The following is an 18111-nucleotide window of genomic DNA, read 5'->3' on the forward strand; positions in this document are numbered from 1 at the left end:
GAAGAGAAGAAACCTGGAAACACTGGTGCAATCCTTTTAATTAAACCGGGAAAAGGATTGTTGTCAAACAAATGGAGCGAGATGTGAGAGAGAGAGGGAAGAAGAGAGAACGCCAGGGTGAGGAATCCAGCCGGGGATTAAAGACAGTGAGCGAGTGCCACAGACCCCCCCCCCCCCAACACCCCCCGCCCCCCCAGCCCCCCCCGGCCAGCTCGCTGCTGCTGTAATGAACATTAGGGCTGCGGCATAAATTTAATGACCTGTGAAACAAACAGTGTGGCTGAGACCAGAGCCTGTGAATGCTAAGTGGCTCTATTATTAATACCGGCTCAGAGATGCCACTGTGTAAACACACTAAGTCTCCTTTCTCCTCTGAGGCCCGTTAAACACACGCCGGCCGCAACCGCGGTGATGGCGGCGGCGCACCGGCTCATCGCGGCTTTCTGAAACAGGGTCACGTCTTTCTTTGTACCTTCAGAATTAATGTCACGTTAACAGCCGACCAGCGCTAACTAGCGGGTTGTGAATAGCATCTCACAGAAGCTAATGGCGGTGCAGGTTAGTCGCCTTGATGATGGAAGCGTGGCGCCGGCGCCGGTGAGCGAGCGCTAATGAACGGGTTGGCGAGTGAGAGTGAAAAGCAGAGTTCAATCTGCGCTGATCGGTGACACGTCGTCAATTTGTGAAGAATGTGAGCAGCGACCTGAGAGGGATTCAACCGGCCGGTGATTTAAAAAAATTGTTTTTAAACTGGAATTTGATTTCAATTTATTTTCACATATTTAAAGTCGAAACAAAAGACTTCAACATGAGATGGAAATTAGCGAGTAGAGAGAGAGGATTCGCTCAGGAAAGGTTGATTCACTCCTTCAACCCAAATAATATGAATTTATTCACAATGTGTCAAAGAGTCATGTATAACTCAAACAAAGAAATATAAAAACAGAGCTTCAGTAGTTGAAAATCTACTGTGAAGGACACAAATGTTTTGGGAATCGATTTAAAAAAACCTTTTGTCTTCCGTCTGATTTGCTCATTTTGAAAAATATAAATAATAATTCGGTTGAACTTTCGGAGATGATGATCTCGCTTGTAAACTTTGCGGTTTTAGAATCTGTCTCGCGGGACATGATGCAAATTAGATTTTAATGTTTGCTTTGAATCAGCGGAGGAAGACGGACGAGGATGAACTCTGTGCAGTTTCCTTTCAGTGAATTAAATCTCTCACCTCGCTGCTTTGAAAACGACCTGTTTTTAAAACGTACAGTTATTATGATTCGATCCGACGTGGAAACTTCAGTTATCTTATCGAACTTTCTGAAAATGTCACCTTAGCGAAGCGAGACTCAAACCGCAGCTGTCACATGTGGCATTTATTGCAGTTGTGCAGTCTGCAGGTATGAGGTGGGGGGGGGGTGAGTCTGATTACATGCGATGCAGGCTTAATCAAACGATGCAGGACAGCAGGGTGCACAGGGGAGAGCAGCAGAGCCCAGAGCGAGCCAGATGTCAGCGACACTGAGGAGTCTGCTCGAGGCTGTGAAATGCAATCACACGATTCCCTGGAAGGATCCGGGTGGTGAGTCGGGTCGGTCTGTGAGGGGACGGTACACCCGCTCTCCCCCTGAACCGGACCACCGGCTGCCGGCACAGAGGAGATGCTGAACCTCCAGGCTGCAGCAGTGACTTCCTGTCGTTATCAAATCTGTGGTCATGGTTACCAAGAGAGCGTGTGTACGTCTCTGACATCAGGATCTGCCCATCTGTTTGTTTGTTCCCTGGCCGTGTGTGTGCTGGTGTGTACGTGTGTGTGTGTGTGTGTGTACAGGTTTGTGTACGTGTGTGTGTGCGTGTGTACGCTGGCAGATCCAGGGCCCAGCAGGACTCCATCTTGTTTTCTGTCCCACGCTGAGTCCAGCGCTATGAGGGGATAAATATTTGAAAAGCAGAGGAAAGCCCTCGTGTCCCCGGCTGCTGCTGAGGCCTGAGGTGTGCCAGCGCTGCATCAGCTGCAACTCCGACTTACGTTCTGCCTAAACATAGACTCAGCTCGGCCCCCCCCAACCTAAGTGCAGGCGCTGCTGAATTCAGCAAATGTAGAAAGCTCCGATGAATAAGTAAAAACCATCAATGACAGCGAGTCTGGACACGACGTTGGAGACGCTGAGTGCTCCGAGGGTCGGCTGCTGTTTTCTGATCGAGAGAAAAGTGGTGAAGGCTCGGCTGAGTTTCCACGTGAGTTTCAGAAAGAGGGAAACATGAATGATTGAAGACGGAGGAAAATAGAACAAGATGAAGACTGTTCAAGTTGTTCTTTCTGTTCCCGTCGTCTAGAGAGACGATCACAGAGAGGAGAAGGTCCTGCAGTCTGGACATTTCTGTTCACACGGGTTCGGTTACTTTGGATCTGGGATCTGTTGTTCATGCCTTTTTAGAAGTTTGAGTTCGGGGAATTAGTGCTTAGTGGTAGTTTGTTAAGGTTTGATTGAGTTTTGTTTATGATCCCTGTGCATTCTTTGTTTTGGTGGTTTGTCGTCAGCACGATTGTGACAAAAACGACTGAACGTATTTGCACTCAATTTGGTGGAAGGATGGGAAATGGGGCGAATAATGAACACAGTGCATTTAGCCCTGGATTGGGACAAGGGGGCGGATCCAGGAGTTTTATCTCTTTCTTTAACATGATAAGACAGGGTTTTATTTATGATAATTTTCCATCGAACATTGTAGATTTGGTGCAGAGACTCGGGAACTGTGCGAAGGTCTAAGCTGAGGACCCTACAAGTTCGTTCTGAGATGCTTTTGAATGTAAAAGCTGAATATTTTAAATTGGCCTGACATGAAACTTCAAACGTATCTAGTGTTAAAGACAGAAATAATCTATACGCGTTTTATTGTCGTACAACCAGAGAGCTCTCTGGAAAACGGTCTTAACATCCACTGAGTCTGAAGGTTTTTCTTTCTCCTCCTCGTCCTCTTCACACACAAACACACTCACACGCTTCTCTCCCACGACGCCACATCTCTCCCGAGGCCGGCGTGGATTGTCTGTGGCGAGCCATCAATCACCGCGGTAACGACAGCTCCATAAACAGAAGGGCAGCCTACCCACTGCTCTCTGCTCGGCCGTGATAGCATTCACACATCATCCTGCAGCGCTTCCCTTCCTTCCTGCCGACCTCTGCTCAGCTTCAGTGGCGAGGACGAGACTCTGCTTATCGCCTCTCGATGGATTTAGCCCCCCCGACGGTGGAGGTAGCGACTCGCAGGTGTCAGCGGGGGGGATGTGGCGTCGTAAATAAAACGGTGGGCAGACTGTGACCACTGTTCACTGATCAGTGTCCAGCAAACAACCGACAGTAGAGACCAAACTCTGTCATACTTAGCAGAGCGTATGTAAGGAAAGATGTCCAGTTCATTCATAAATCAAATAATACATTTCCATTATTGATTCATCTTCTAATCTTCATTCAGTCAATTTCCAGATAGATTAAAATAGATTCCCTAGTGCTTAATATGATGATGGCTTTAAATATTCTGTTTTGTTAAAGATTTATATAACAGGGAAAAGTAGAAGATGAGTTATCAAATATCAATATGATCAGTAGCACTTGGGTTTAACTCCCATTAAAAACAGTGGTTCTGGATATTTCTGTATTTTGCCCCCTTTAAAAAACAGCATTTCATATTAACTGTGTATTTCTGTATCTTTTAAAGTTGTGGCGTTGTAAATAAAACGCTGGGCAGACTGTGACCTCTGTTCACTGATCAGTGTCCAGCAAACAACCGACAACAGAGACACAACTCTGTCATAATTAGAAGAGCTTATGTTAGGGAAGATTTCCAATTCATTCATAAATCAAATCACACATTTTCCATTATTTATTTGTCTTCTAATCTTCATTCAGTCAATTTCCAGATAGATTAAAACAGATTCCCTAGTGCTAAATATGATGATGGCTTTAAATATTCTGTTTTCTTAAAGATTGATATAACAGGGAAAAGTAGAAGATGAGTTACCAAATATCAATATGATCAGTAGCACTTGGGTTTAACTCCCATTAAAAACAGTGCTTCTGGATATTTCAGTATTTTGCCCCCTTTAAAACAAACTGCATTTCATATTAACTCTGTATTTCTGTATCTTTTAATCTTCATTCAGTCAATTTCCAGATAGATTAAAATAGTGAAATTGCCATTCCTGATTCCCTAGTGCTTAATCTGATGATGGCTTTAAATATTCTGTTTTCTTAAAGGAGACATATTATGCCCATTTTACCGCAGTTGATATGGTTCATTGGGGTCTTAATGAAATGTCTGAAACATACAAGGATCATTTAAAACAGCCCTCCTCAGATTGACCTGTTTTGAGTGTAGAAGCACTACAAAAGTGGAATTTTCATAATATGTCCCCTTTAAAGATTTATATAACAGGGAAAAGTAGAAGATGAGTTACCAAATATCAATATGATCAGTAGCACTTGGGTTTAACTCCCATTCAAAACAGTGCTTCTGGATATTTCTGTATTTTGCCCCCTTTAAAAAACAGCATTTCATATTAACTGTGTATTTCTGTATCTTTTAAAGTTGTGGCGTCGTAAATAAAAACGCTGGGCAGACGGTGACCTCTGTTCACTGATCAGTGTCCAGCAAACAACCGACAACAGAGACACAACTCTGTCATAATTAGAAGAATGTATGTTAGGGAAGATGTCCAATTCATTCATAAATCAAATCATACATTTCCATTATTGATTCGTCTTCTAATCTTCATTTAGTCAATTTCTAGATAGACTAAAATAGGGAAATAGCCATTCCTGATTCCCTAGTGCTTAATCTGATAAATATTCTGTTTTCTTAAAGATTTATATAACAGGGAAAAGTAGAAGATGAGTTACCAAATATCAATATGATCAGTAGCACTTGGGTTTAACTCCCATTAAAAACAGTGCTTCTGGATATTTCAGTATTTTGCCCCCTTTAAAAAAAACTGCATTTCATATTAACTCTGTATTTCTGTATCTTTTAATCTTCATTCAGTCAATTTCCAGATAGATTAAAATAGTGAAATTGCCATTCCTGATTCCCTAGTGCTTAATCTGATGATGGCTTTAAATATTCAGTTTTCTTAAAGGAGACATATTATGCCCATTTTACCGCAGTTGATATGGTTCATTGGGGTCTTAATGAAATGTCTGAAACATACAAGGATCATTTAAAACAGCCCTCCTCAGATTGACCTGTTTTGAGCATTGTTTGTAGTGTCTACAAACAGTGCTTCTGGATATTTCTCTATTTTGCCCCTTTAAAAACAAACTGCATTTCCTATTAACTCTGTATTTCTGTATATTTTAAAGTTGCATGTGCCCGGCTGCAGGTCTCCTCTGGGACCGACGGGCCTCTGCAGCCGGGCGTGTTTTGTTTTCTCCGGGTTCCGGCTCTTTATAAACAAACCCACGACTCTAACAAAGCCAGTTTGTGTGTTTCCCTTGTGCTCATTGTTGCCTCAGCGTCTTCGGGTCCTCGCTAACATCCACTCGTTGTAAGGTCGAGACAATAACCACGAGCAGAGTTCCACGGCTCGGCACTGGCTTGACCCCCGTGGCCCTTCCTGTTGCCTTTATCACCCCCTCCACATCCTCCCTTGACCTCTGACCTCTGCAGTAAACACTGGGCCGGGCTGTCATGTCAGAACAAGGCAGGAAGTGCTCCCGGCCTTTTGACAGCGTGATGACAACCTGCTGCTTTCTTTCTAATGATCCCGAGGAGGACAATCACCTCTATGATCAAAGCCTTCATGTCTTTAAACAGCTTGTAGTTCGCTTTAATAATGATTTTTAGTTTTCTTTTCATCTGTCTGTGGAGAAGAAAGAAACCGAAGCCATATTTTAAAATAATAAAAGCATAAAAAGCTCAGAGTTCAGCTTCATGACCGACCATTGCTCAACAATTGTTTTTACAAGGAGCTGAAGTATAAAGTATTCAACGGACAAAGGAATCAAAAAGCAAACAGCTGAGAACAACAATTAAAAAGTCACACTTGTGTTGTTTGTGCACTTTGCACTGAGGGATCCCCATGACAACGTGATTCACTCAGGAAAGGTTGATTCACTCCTTCAACCCAAATAATATGATTTTATTCACAATGTCAAAGAGTGCTGTATAACTCAAAATCTACTGTGAAGAGCACAAATGTTTTGGGAATCAATTAAAAACACTTTTTCTTCCGTCTGAATTGCTCATTTGTAAAATATAAATAATATATTCATCTAAAATCTGATTTTTAAAACGTAACCGAATGCTTCAAGGTTTAGGAATCAGCAAACTGTCTGAAAATGTATTAACACACTTGTCTTTAATCTTTAGTTCTGGATGCACAATTGCAAGAACAAGAATTTGAAACCCCATAAAACACGATCATAACAGACAATTCTAATCTTTTGTGTCTTTATTGAATTCATCCTTTAACCGTTGGCCCTGCTGATGGAGGAGATAAATGAAACGCTGGATTCAAAGACTGGTTCAGGATCAGGTCTGCTGGTTCAAGGTCTTCAGAAGGGAGAATGTCTTTTTTCTTGAAGTTGTTTTCTTGTAGATTTACTCAAATGTAAAGATCCATAGTTCTGCTCAGTCACCGAACATCTGCAGAGAACAGAATAAATCAATCAATACATTACAATTTCGAACTGGGACCCGGGTGAAATCGGTGGATCGTGCTTCGACACAATGAGACTGTTCATGAAAGTAACTTCTGAAGTTCTGCCACCAGCGCTTGTTGTTTCTTTCTTTCTCTCTCTCTCTTCTGTTTGAGCCTGAAGAGCCGGAGACCTTCAGCGTTCGCGTCTGAGGACAAATCACAACTCTGCTTTCTGATCATTCCCTTCCTCACTTCACCCGCTCTCAATGTGTGGACTTCATGAAAGAGTTTGACACACTCGCAGCTTTTTTCCATTTCATTTCATAATTTTTTTTTTGTTGTATTCTTTTCAATTAACGTGTGGACCTGAGTGTTGGTCTTTGTGCTGCAGAGGAGAAGCAGTGGGAGGCGACAGATCTGAAAAGACCCAGAATGCACCTGTGCCTTCTTTCAATCTCCAGTTCACCTGGTTCCCTTTAGAACCGGCTGCAGGCCTTGGAGCTGGAAGATGAAACCTTGCCCGTCGGTTATTGTCACTGAGGAAAGCTCACTACTTCCCAGAGATATTATTCCCCCCCCACACCCCCCCCCCATGCCTCCCTCTACACTCCTTCCTCCCCCCCCCCTGTGTACATTGTTCTCCAGGATCAAGTTCATGGGGGTTGGGGCTGGAGGAGGGTAATGGGACCCTTGTCCCTGTGTGTCAGGGCAGGTTGAATGGGTCTCGACCCCCCTGCCCCCCCCATGCCCCTATACAGGCTTTGTGAATAGCTCCCACATTCCCCCCCCCCCCCCCCTCTGTTTAAAAAGTCTGCTCTCCAGTTTCTCCGGACCTGCTTCCTGACAGATCCATATTTCAAAGTGTTTTCTATTCCGTGTTCAACATGAGGACGAATCCGTGTTCCGGTAACAGCACCTGCCACAGTGGTACCACTTCTACACACACACACACACACACACACACACACACACACACACACACACACACACACACACAAACACACACACACACACACATTCATGAGTTCACAGGCGTCCAGTCACAGGTCATTCAAGCTACACTTTATTGAACCGTTAAATATTATTATTTAAAATAGAGCTCATGTGATGCTGGATTTCTGAGGCTGATAACCTGATATTGACCTTTTATTTCTTTTCAGTACAACATATATAACATAACATATATTCCCTATAAATTGGTAAACGAAGAGTTTACCAAGAAACAACGAATTGTTTAGAAGGTAGTTTATCCTTTTTTTTTAAAAAGCGGAAAACTAAGCATGTGATTAAAAAAGGTTATTTCTAATAGCGAAATCTGAAACAAACTTTTGAATAAAGCTGAAATAAACAGTTTATTGAAAGAAAAGTATTTAGCAACTATTTTGATTCATAAATTAATTATTTAGCTTTAAAAATCAGATTTTTATTTTTGTTTGCTGCTCTTTGAATGAGAGGATTTTTTTAGCATTTCTAAGTTTTTGTCCATGAAAGCAAATTGAATATTTTGTTGATTGAGTTTGATTTTAACGAGCTGAGGTCACCGGAGGCTCCAGGGAACGATTCAGGAATCTTTTATTTTTTTTCTCACATTTTTCAGGTGAAAGGTTAATCAATCAATCAGGGAACATGACCAGCCACTGGATTTGTCAAGGAAATAATTAATTTCTGCCATTGAAGTAGATTTTTGCAGAGGAAAAAAAAAATGAATTCCATAAACATTTTGTCATTCGGTTCGTGTTTATTACCATAAAAACCCACTTAGACTTCAGATGCTGGGAGCGTTTAACCACCAGCTGAGACTTTCCATTTCCCAGTGTTATACTGGTCCGTGATGGACTGGGACTAATGCTCCTAAAACTCTAATGGTGGCGACTGGAGGCCAAGAAATCACTGGGCTCTGGATATCTAGTCAAATATAAGGAGCTTATAGAAAAGGATAAATGAGCAAGTATTTGGTGCTAATGTTTTTCCGGTTAACCTTGTTATTTCTCTCATAATCTTTTTTGCTGTGGTTGCACGCAAATAGTGGGTTTTTTCAAATCGCAGTGTGTTGACAGTCGTTTGCTTGTGACACACACACTCACACACACACTCACACACACACACACACACACACATACACGATCGCAGGTTTTACTGTAGTCCTGGATCGCTTTCATGCCCATGAGCTAATCCAGCATATCGTGTGTGTGTGTGTGTGTGTGTGTGTGTGTGTGTGTGTGTGTGTGTGTGTGTGTGTGTGTGTGTGCGTGTGCGTGTGCGTGTGCGTGTGCGTGTGCGTGTGCGTGTAGGTCTCTCAGTTGTGATGATGGCAGTGGATATACACTCTATCCTCTCCTCTATCATTTGGTTTCCTGCTACAGTATTGGGCACTTGCCCTTTTCTCTTTCGCTCTCATCGTTTCTCTCACACACACAGACACACACACACACACAGAAACACACACACACACTCTGACCTGTATGAAGTGCTGGGAGCTGCTGGCTCGTCGGGAGCAGCTGTGTTTGCTGTGAAGCATCTGCTGGCTGATGCAGCGGTTGTTTTACATCAGCGGCCTGCAGGTCAAACTGCAGCTGGCTGCGTCTGAGTGTGAGGACCAGCCCCAGGGAGGGAGTGTGTGTGTGTCTGTGGCTGGGAGTGTAGCTCTGTGTGTGTGTGTGTGTGTGTGTGTGTGTGTGTGTGTGTGTGTGTGTGTGTGTGTGTGTGTGTGTGTGTGTGTGCACCAACCCGTCCCCATGGTTGTAGCCTTTCCTAAGCGGGCTAAGTCTGGTGGCTAACCCTTAGCGCCTCGGCATTTGGCAGCATGACTGCAGCGAGATTAATCCATTCCACACTCCATCAGTCACTAGGCACAGGTTATTAGTGCAGGGGCAGAGCGGAGCAAACACACACACACACAGACACACACACACACACACACAAACACACACAAACACTCACGGCCCCTTCACCCTTGTGACTTCTACCTCGTCCCCAAAGTTTGCAGAGGTGGCCTTGGCGTTGAGAGGCCATTTGTCAAAACCCAGCCCGACTCTCCACTTGGCTCCTTTTAATAAGGCTACCTGGGCTCTGGGATTACACACAGACACACACACACACACACACACACACACACACACACACAGAGACACACACACACAGAGACACACACACACACACAGGTTATGCACTCTGCTCTGGCACATACTCATGCAGCTTTGAGTGTCAGGTGGTGCGTCCCGGGGGGCTTATAAAAGTCCCATTAACATGGCCTTCCTCATTGGTTCTGACAGGTTGATCAATTAGACCCCTCCCCCTTGTGATCCCAGGGCCGCTCTGACTCAGAGGTCAGACACGATGGATCGCTGGACCTGCACACACTCTCTCAACCCCCCCACCCCCCTTCCCCTCCCTCTGTCCCTCTCTCTCTCTCTCTCCTCTTATCTGCAGGCTGGCTACAGAGCAGTTTGTGTGATATCCCAGGGTGCAGCTCTTTCAGGTGGTGGCTCCTCCCACTTTACACACATTTCCATCTTATCTTTCCGCTCTCACTTCGACACATTCACACACATGGTGCTGTGTGTCACTGTGTGTTTGTGTGTCCCTGTGTGTGTCTGTTAGCGCTGCACAATTAATAGAATTTTAAATAAATAAATTATACTGTTACAGTTATTGCCTTTTCTGCATAGGCCTGAATTGTTTTAATTTGGTTGAATTCTGTGATGGATATTTATTTTTAGTTTTGTTGTAAAATTTGTATTTATATTTTGCTTCATGTTAATAAGAACCGTATAAGTTTTATTTAGATGCAGAGACTTGTACATTAGCTGGAATGTAGCACAACAATGGAAGTGGAAGCAGAGTTCTTGGTCATTTAAACGTGAAAGTGCAAGAAAAAGATGTTGTCCCTAAAATTAATGAATAATCGGGATAAATAATCGTGATCGCAATATTGATCAAAATAATCGTGATTATGATTTTTGGCCATAATCGTGCAGCCGAAGTGTCGTTGTGTGTTTGCTCTTTTTGATTAAGATTAAGATTAAGATTAGGATACATTTATTTGTCCCAAACACATGCACAGACATGCACAAGCACACTCATGCAAGGAGGGAAATGTAACCTCTGCTTTTAACCCATCTGGTGCAGGACACACAGAGCAGTGAGCAGCCATGTACGGCGCCCGGGGAGCAGATGTTGGGGGAGTAAGGTGCCTTGCTCAGGGGCACTAGACAGGGTAGGGAGAATCCTCTTGGATTTTTGGGACAGATCAATCCAGGTTCGTCTTTTTGTTGTTTCTCCGTGGAGTCGAACCAGAGACGAACCAGAGACCTTTTCTGCCACTAGTCCAAGTTTCTACCACTAGTCCCAGAACCGATGTGCTCGTGGGAACGGAGGCTTTCCCTCTGATGTGAAGGTTTTCCCCAGTTCTCACTTTATTAAAGGGTCAAGCAGGTCTCCACTGTAACGTTCCCATACAACAATCCAACATTCACACTCACTTCACACCACACAGGGGCAGCTGGAGGAGGTTTCTGTTACACAACAACTGGTGCTTCTCGTGTGAACCCAGGGCAACACTGTGAATGATGATGCTGCTTCTCCCTCTCCTCTTGGAGCGTGGCCATTCAGGAGGTCTATGAACACATCTTACAAACCTGTTATATGAGCAATATGCTTTCAGAATCGTTTTCATCCATATCTATTGGAATGATCTCTCTAGTTGTTCGACCCACTTGTGACACTTGAGGGAGCTGAACCAGGTCTTTATCATCCAGGGGCAGTCGGGTCTTTTCAGGTTCTTCGTGGGTCTGTTGAGCTCGAGAAGGGAAATCGTCTCTGAGTTCTCAGGCTCAGGAAATACATGAAATCAGTGTCAACAGGTGTAATGATACAAATACACACAGAGATTGTATAGATACACAACGAGGTCCGTACTGTAACGCTGTGTGTGGAAAGAAACATAAGATTAAACCAGCAACAGCCAATAAGAGCGAGAGGAGCAGGAAGCTTTAGAATTCAGATGGAACAGCATCTCCATCACAGGTCAGTTACACCTTCATGTTCCTGAAGTCATTCTTTGGTTCATCCTAACAATAGTCTGGTGTTGAGCCTTGTTATGATTAAAATATTAAATCTGTTAAGGCTGTCATGATGTCTGTGGTGTCCCAGGAGTACAGAGGTTCCCAAACTGTTCAGACCCCAATCAACAAAATACCCAAAGGATGTTGATTTGATGCATTTCAAATATTAAAATGGCAAAAATATTATATTTTGAATTCTTTTTAAATTGTATTTGACTTCTGTAAATCATCTTGACCCTTCTCTCTGTGTGTGTTATTGATAAAATTGGATAAAACCTGAGAAGATACCAAAATATTGTGTGTGTGGGGGGGGGAGGGGACTCTGATTCAGTGAAGTGTGAAGATGGTCACGATGATCCATTAAGAGAGGGAGGAGTCTGATTAAAAGTCTTAATGAGAGGAGTGAAGCGTTAAGTGTGTGTGTGTGTGTGTGGGGGGGGGGGGATATTCAGGGGGTATCATAGCCTGTCTTGGGGGAGTGGGGGGGGGTTAAGAACAGTGTCACGTCCACAGAGACTCAGCGCTGCCGTGCTAACGACGTCCAGCGGCCTAATTGAATATTGACGTCCTGCTCACTGGGGGGGGGGGGGGGAGTGGCCTCCGTCTGTTTCACCTCCACTGGCTTCAACCGTTTCATTACCACGGGTCAGGGGGAGGCGGGGGGGTGGGGGGGTCCTTCAATCCTTAAATGCCCCTGTTACCATGGTTACCTGCTTTTCATCCCTCTTGATGCAGCGTTTCACACTTGTTTCCTGGAGTCAGCAGCTGTAACATCTGGGCGGGGGGGTGAGGGGGGGGTGAAGTCTCCGTCTTACAGTTCCACGTCCTCTCTCTCTCTCTCTCTCTCTCTCTCTCTCTCTCTCTCTCTCTCTCTCTCTCTCTCTCCAGTGTCACCTCGTTTTCTTTTTCCATTTCTATTTCTGTGTCGGTGTTTTACTTCCCACTGTGCCCGCCTCCAGACGCTTCCCCTTTGTTGCCACGGCGACGTGCTCCAGATGGCGAGTGTCAAGCCAAGACCGGGCTCTGATCGCAACACACACACACACACACACACACACACCGACACACACACACACACACACACACACACACACACACACACACACACAATGGTCCAGATATATACTCTCTGAGACACTAGCACCTCACATTCTGTTCAACACTCACATCCTACTCAGAAGCTGGTGGACCTGCCCGACACACACACACACACACACACACACACACACACACACACACACACAGACCTACACACAAGGCTCCTTTATGCTACTCCGTGTTTGACGGACACGGACAGATAGGAACGCCCTCTCCTAGCGCCTCGGAGAGCTTTTCGTGCACCTCCTGATTTTTCTAACTGTCCGTGTTTATTTCGGAGACCCCACGGACCGCTCTTGGCTGTGATTGGTCCGCGAACGACATAATTTCCGTACAACGTCATTTCCGGACCTCAAACTTCCTGTTTCCTTCCCTGTGTCACAATCAACCCAAACACAAATATGATTCTACGATTAATGTGACGTGTGTGCACGGTCACATACAGTTATAACAAGCTTTCAAAACGGCGCTAGCGGGCTAGCAACCATGCTAACTGCGGTGGTAACGGTGCAAAAACCCGCTGTCACGACTTTAATTCCACTTCTATCATGACACTGTTTCTCAAACACCGTCAGGTTAGAAGCAAACACTGGATAGTAGTTGGTGTCGGGAGTCCCTGCTGACTGTGTGTGGAAGCTGGGGTTGAAGCTAGCTGGGGGGGAAGCTAGCTAGCTCCGTCTAGCTTCAAGCTACACGGAGCTTCAAGCTGTGGAATCAGCAACACAGTTCGAAAACAAGACCGGGGACCCGCTGCGCTAAGAAACGATTACATCAGCATTTTGACACGCTGGGTGTCACTTTATTTTATTTAGTTGCCATCGTAGCTACACTGTGTGTGAGGAAAGTGGGGAGTAAGTAAATAAACAGAGTGGACTTCTTCTGATTACTCGTGAGGTAGGCTTCTCCCAGCTTGTCTTCCGTTGCGCCACCTACTGTTCTGGCGGTGAATTGTTTTCAGACGGAGAAGTATAAATGAAAAAGTGTCCGTCCGTTCGTCCGTCGTAGCATAATGGAGCCTACAGACCTACACACACACACACACCTACACCTACACACACACCTACACACACACACACGCACACACACACACACACACACACACACACACACACACACACACACACTCAGCAGTACAGTATAATAAAACCTGTGTTGCAGCCTCACAGGAAACCATCTCTCCTCCATGTGACCACGATGTCATTAATCTCGACCGAGGTTAACAAATGCACTTGCATGGAGAAGGTATATTTCATAGGCAGGCAGCCGACAATGGGGCCATTGTGCCGTCGAGCCCCCCCCACCACCACCCCCCCCATGCTCTGCAGTCAGTCAGGTCCTCGGCTCATGTCGGGGGGGTTATGTTTCATGTTTCATCTCCCGGACGAATGTGTTGACGCAGGAGAAAACATGTGAAACACGGAGAGAAACCAACGCTGCGGCTGTTTATTTATTTTCGCTGCGTGAAACCTCCATTTGTTTTCCTCTGAACGGAGGGAAAATAAATAAAATAAACGCGTTCGGCCATTTTTCAAAGTTTGGCCTCGTTGTTATTACTCAAAAGAAGCCGAGCCAGACAAACAGGCTCCTCCTCCTCCTCGGCTCCAGCAGCAGCAGCAGGTTGTGCTTTCGCCATCGGAGAAGTGGCGAGCCGTCCCAGTCATCCATTAGACTTCCATTAGCTCCGATTTGTGTGATTAGTTCTAATTAATCAGTTCAGTCTGTGGCCTTCACTCCCGCGTGCGCTGCTCACATTTCATCTTTCACCTCATTCCTCAGCTCTCCACCGAGCGAGAGAACGAGGCAACGACTGGGCGAGCAAATCACAGAGCGCAGGCATCGGGTCGGCCGCTGCACGCCATACTGCTCAACCACCAGATCCACACGGGTTGAGCCGGCGCCTTCTTCTGCTTGATATATAGTATTGAAGTGATCCTTCAACATGTTTACCCTGATCAATGCTGCTAAAACCTTTCTCCTGATGATGTTTTCCTTCACTTGACATCTGTTGCACATGTGTCGTCCTGGGAGACGGATCCTCACATGTGTCTCTCTGAGGTTTCTACATATCTTCACCTGTTAAAAGTGTTTTTAGTAGTTTGTCCTGACTCTTGCTGAGGGTTAAGGACAGAGGATGTCACACCATGTTAAAGCCCTGTGAGACAAATTGTGATTTGTGAATATGGGCTATACAAATAAAGTTTGATTGATTGATTCTCCGAGAGCACGCCATACTGCTCAACCAGCAGATCCACACGGGTTGCGCCGGCGCTCGGACGCCATCATGATGCTTTCACCCGACCCGGCTGAAGCTCTGCTGTGTTCCTCACGTCTTGTTTGATGCAGTTTGAGCCTGGTTGTGTTTTGAAATGATCCGTGAGGGATTGTGATCTCCGGTCTGCTCTGGATCTAAGTTTTGATTTCTGATTGTCGGAACAGTTTGGAGAATCTGGGCTTAAAGTCAAACTCACATCACGTCTGTGAGTTTTAAATCAGTTAATACAGATTTACGACTCTGAGCTTTTGGCTTCTTAAATGGTACGACAACCCGATGGCAACACAACTTTAATATCCACTATTTTCACCTTATAGATCGGTTATAGTTGTGTATTTACAGTTCGAGCCGGACTGATCTACACAGAGCAACATAATCAGGAAATACTATAAAATACAATATTTCTACAATTAATTGCAATTCATTCTTATTAAGATTACGAGAAATATCGGGAAAAGATCAGACGCAGCCTCGGCTCTAAGAGAACGGAAGCTGCTCTGAACTTTGCGTGTGAAATTAACAGCTCTCTTTGCGGGGGGGGGCAGTGGGTTTATAAACTGAGGTTCTACGTGATGAGGATCTATCTTCCTTTCCTCTTGTTGTCAGACGTCTTCTGCCGTTACTGCTATTGTGATAAATGAAGACTCAATCTATCAACTGCCCCTCCCACCCCCCCGCTCCAACACACAACCTCTGCACGCTTCGCTTTATTTCTTCATCTGTTTTCAACCCCTTGTATCCATCCATCCCTCCATCCCTCATTCCCACTCAGCCGCATCCAGTCTTTCTTTGTGTGTGTGAGGGGGGGAGAGAGATGCTGCCTGTCCCCCCCCCCCCCTCCCCGAGCTGCAGACCCCCATCCAGCTGCTGGAGGTGGCCGGGCTGCTGTCCATCAATCTGTAACTGGGAAGCAGGGGGGATGGAAACCGTAACGTTCTCGGTTTCTGAAACTAAGAATTCTCAGTCTGAGCTGCAGTTGTCGCTCAAATTGTGTGTTTCTATGCATTTTAACTACACACATGTGTGTAACCTGCATGTGAACAGTCAACTGATGGATTCAGTGTTCCATGTGACCTGTTTAGAGATCCTCATTATTTCATATTGTTTGGCTCAATCAAGACACAAGCTTTGAATTTAATTAATAGATTTAAATGTATAAAGGCATTCATTTTTCCACTGTAGTATAGCCACAATATTTATCATAATCGTAATAAGAATTAATTGCAATTAATTGTAGAAATATTGTAATTTTTATGGTATTTCCTGATTATTTTGCTCTGTAAAGATCAGTCCGGCTCATTCTGTAAAGACACAACTAATCGTTCTATAAGGTGAAAATAGTGGATATTAAAGTTGTGTTGCCATCGGGTTGTCGTACCATTTAAGAAGCCAAAAGCTCAGAGTTCTAAATCTGTATTAACTGATTTAAAACTCACAGATGTGTTGTGAGTTTGACTTTTAGCCGAGACTCTCCAAAATCAGAAATCAAAACTTAAATCCTTCAAGTCTTTTACTTTGAAAGACTTAAAGGTACGTGAACCTTCCTGAAGCGCTTTGTGTTACACACAACGTTTAATTGTGTGTATTGTTTTTATATTAAAGTCTCTTTGCTCCTGAACATGCATCACTGTCCGTCATGTGCACACTTTGGTTCTGTTTGTGGTTACTTGGATCAAAACACAGATTATTGCTGAAGCTATGAATATATAATAAATGTCTCTGAATGTGTGAATTTATTAAGGAGCAATAAAACAAAACCTTGTTGCCACTGAAGGTTTTTACAAAAGCTGTATAAATGTGATAATAGCTTCTGCTTCCTGATAACGATTTTATATTTCTGCCATAATCACGGTTTGACTCCGGTCTCCTGAGCGTCGTTAATGTGATCTCCCCCCCCCACCCCCCTCTGTCTCCACAGGACTCCCTGGTTTAACGGCTGGGGGTTCAACCTGCCTCGGGGTCAGTCTCTGCTGGATAAATGGAACCTGGTCCCTGAAGGCATCGACATCCTGATGACCCACGGACCTCCGCTCGGTGAGGCCAATTAACCAATCACAGTCCACCTCATTAGCATTTCCAACGAGGATGGGCCTCATTATTCGGAATCTGCATGGAATCGCTGGGGGGGGTGTGTCGCAGCAGGACGTGTGTGTCTGTGTGTGTGTGTGTGTGTGTGTTTGCCTCACACCCTCACCACGGCCTCCTGATTCAATATTTGTTTGACTCTATGGAAAGTCAAACACATTTTCTCAGTCCTCCTTCGCCACCGCTTCACTTTTCCTTCGAGCTGTTGTGTTGTTTTTTGTGTTCCATTTTGTTTTTTGTGTTTTTTTTCTTGCCGCTCTCCATCTGGCTCTATTGAGTGATTTCCTTTTCCCTCTCGCCTCCGGAGCCGCTGCTGCTGCTGCTGCTGTTTGATTGCATGGAAACTCGATTCTGCAGCAGAGTGACAGACGCTGCAAACGATCGGAGAGAGACCACGGGAAAGGAGAGGGAGGGAGGGGCAGTGGGGGGGGGAGCTGTTGAGGATGTAGACAACAAATGGAAGGAAAAATAAAAATCTGTGCTGCACAACTGTGGAAGAAATATCGAGAGCGGGTTTCATTCACTGATTCACAGGGTTCCGTATCAAGAGGAAATTTGTTTTAGTTTGTAAATTTAGATATTTGCTTTCAATAGAAGTTTGTTTTCTTTTCTCACACGAACAATAACATCAGAATCCGATGATCTCACAGGACTGGATTAAACAGAATGTGAATCTGAGTCGTTAAAACATAAACAATATCAGTGGTTTAGAAAGTAAAGCGTGTTTATAAACTGAGGTTCTACGTGATGATGATCTATCTTCCTTTCCTCTGGTGTTCTTCAGACAGTCAGAGTTCAGTAAATCCATTCCTCACGTCAGGACTGTGGAGGGATCTGACTATTAACTGAAAACTGTGTGTGTGTGTGCGCGTGTGCGTGTGTGTGTGTGTGTAAAAACTGTACAGAAAATAATTGTGCATTATTTCATTATAAAACCACTATGACCTCTATATGGA

The 18111-nt window shown here is 44.6% G+C and overlaps 1 protein-coding gene across 1 annotated transcript in view; it reads left to right on the plus strand.

Moving 5' to 3' along the window:
* Positions 1–18111, plus strand: part of mpped2a (metallophosphoesterase domain containing 2a) — a 60883-nt gene that overhangs the window by 39983 nt on the left and 2789 nt on the right. Inside the window, exon 4 of the mRNA XM_061068653.1 lies at positions 16989–17104. Coding sequence (XP_060924636.1) covers positions 16989–17104 — 116 coding nt within the window. The remainder of the gene's footprint in view (positions 1–16988; positions 17105–18111) is intronic.

Source organism: Limanda limanda, chromosome 3, assembly GCF_963576545.1.
Source record: "Limanda limanda chromosome 3, fLimLim1.1, whole genome shotgun sequence".
Taxonomy (NCBI): Eukaryota; Metazoa; Chordata; class Actinopteri; order Pleuronectiformes; family Pleuronectidae; genus Limanda; species Limanda limanda.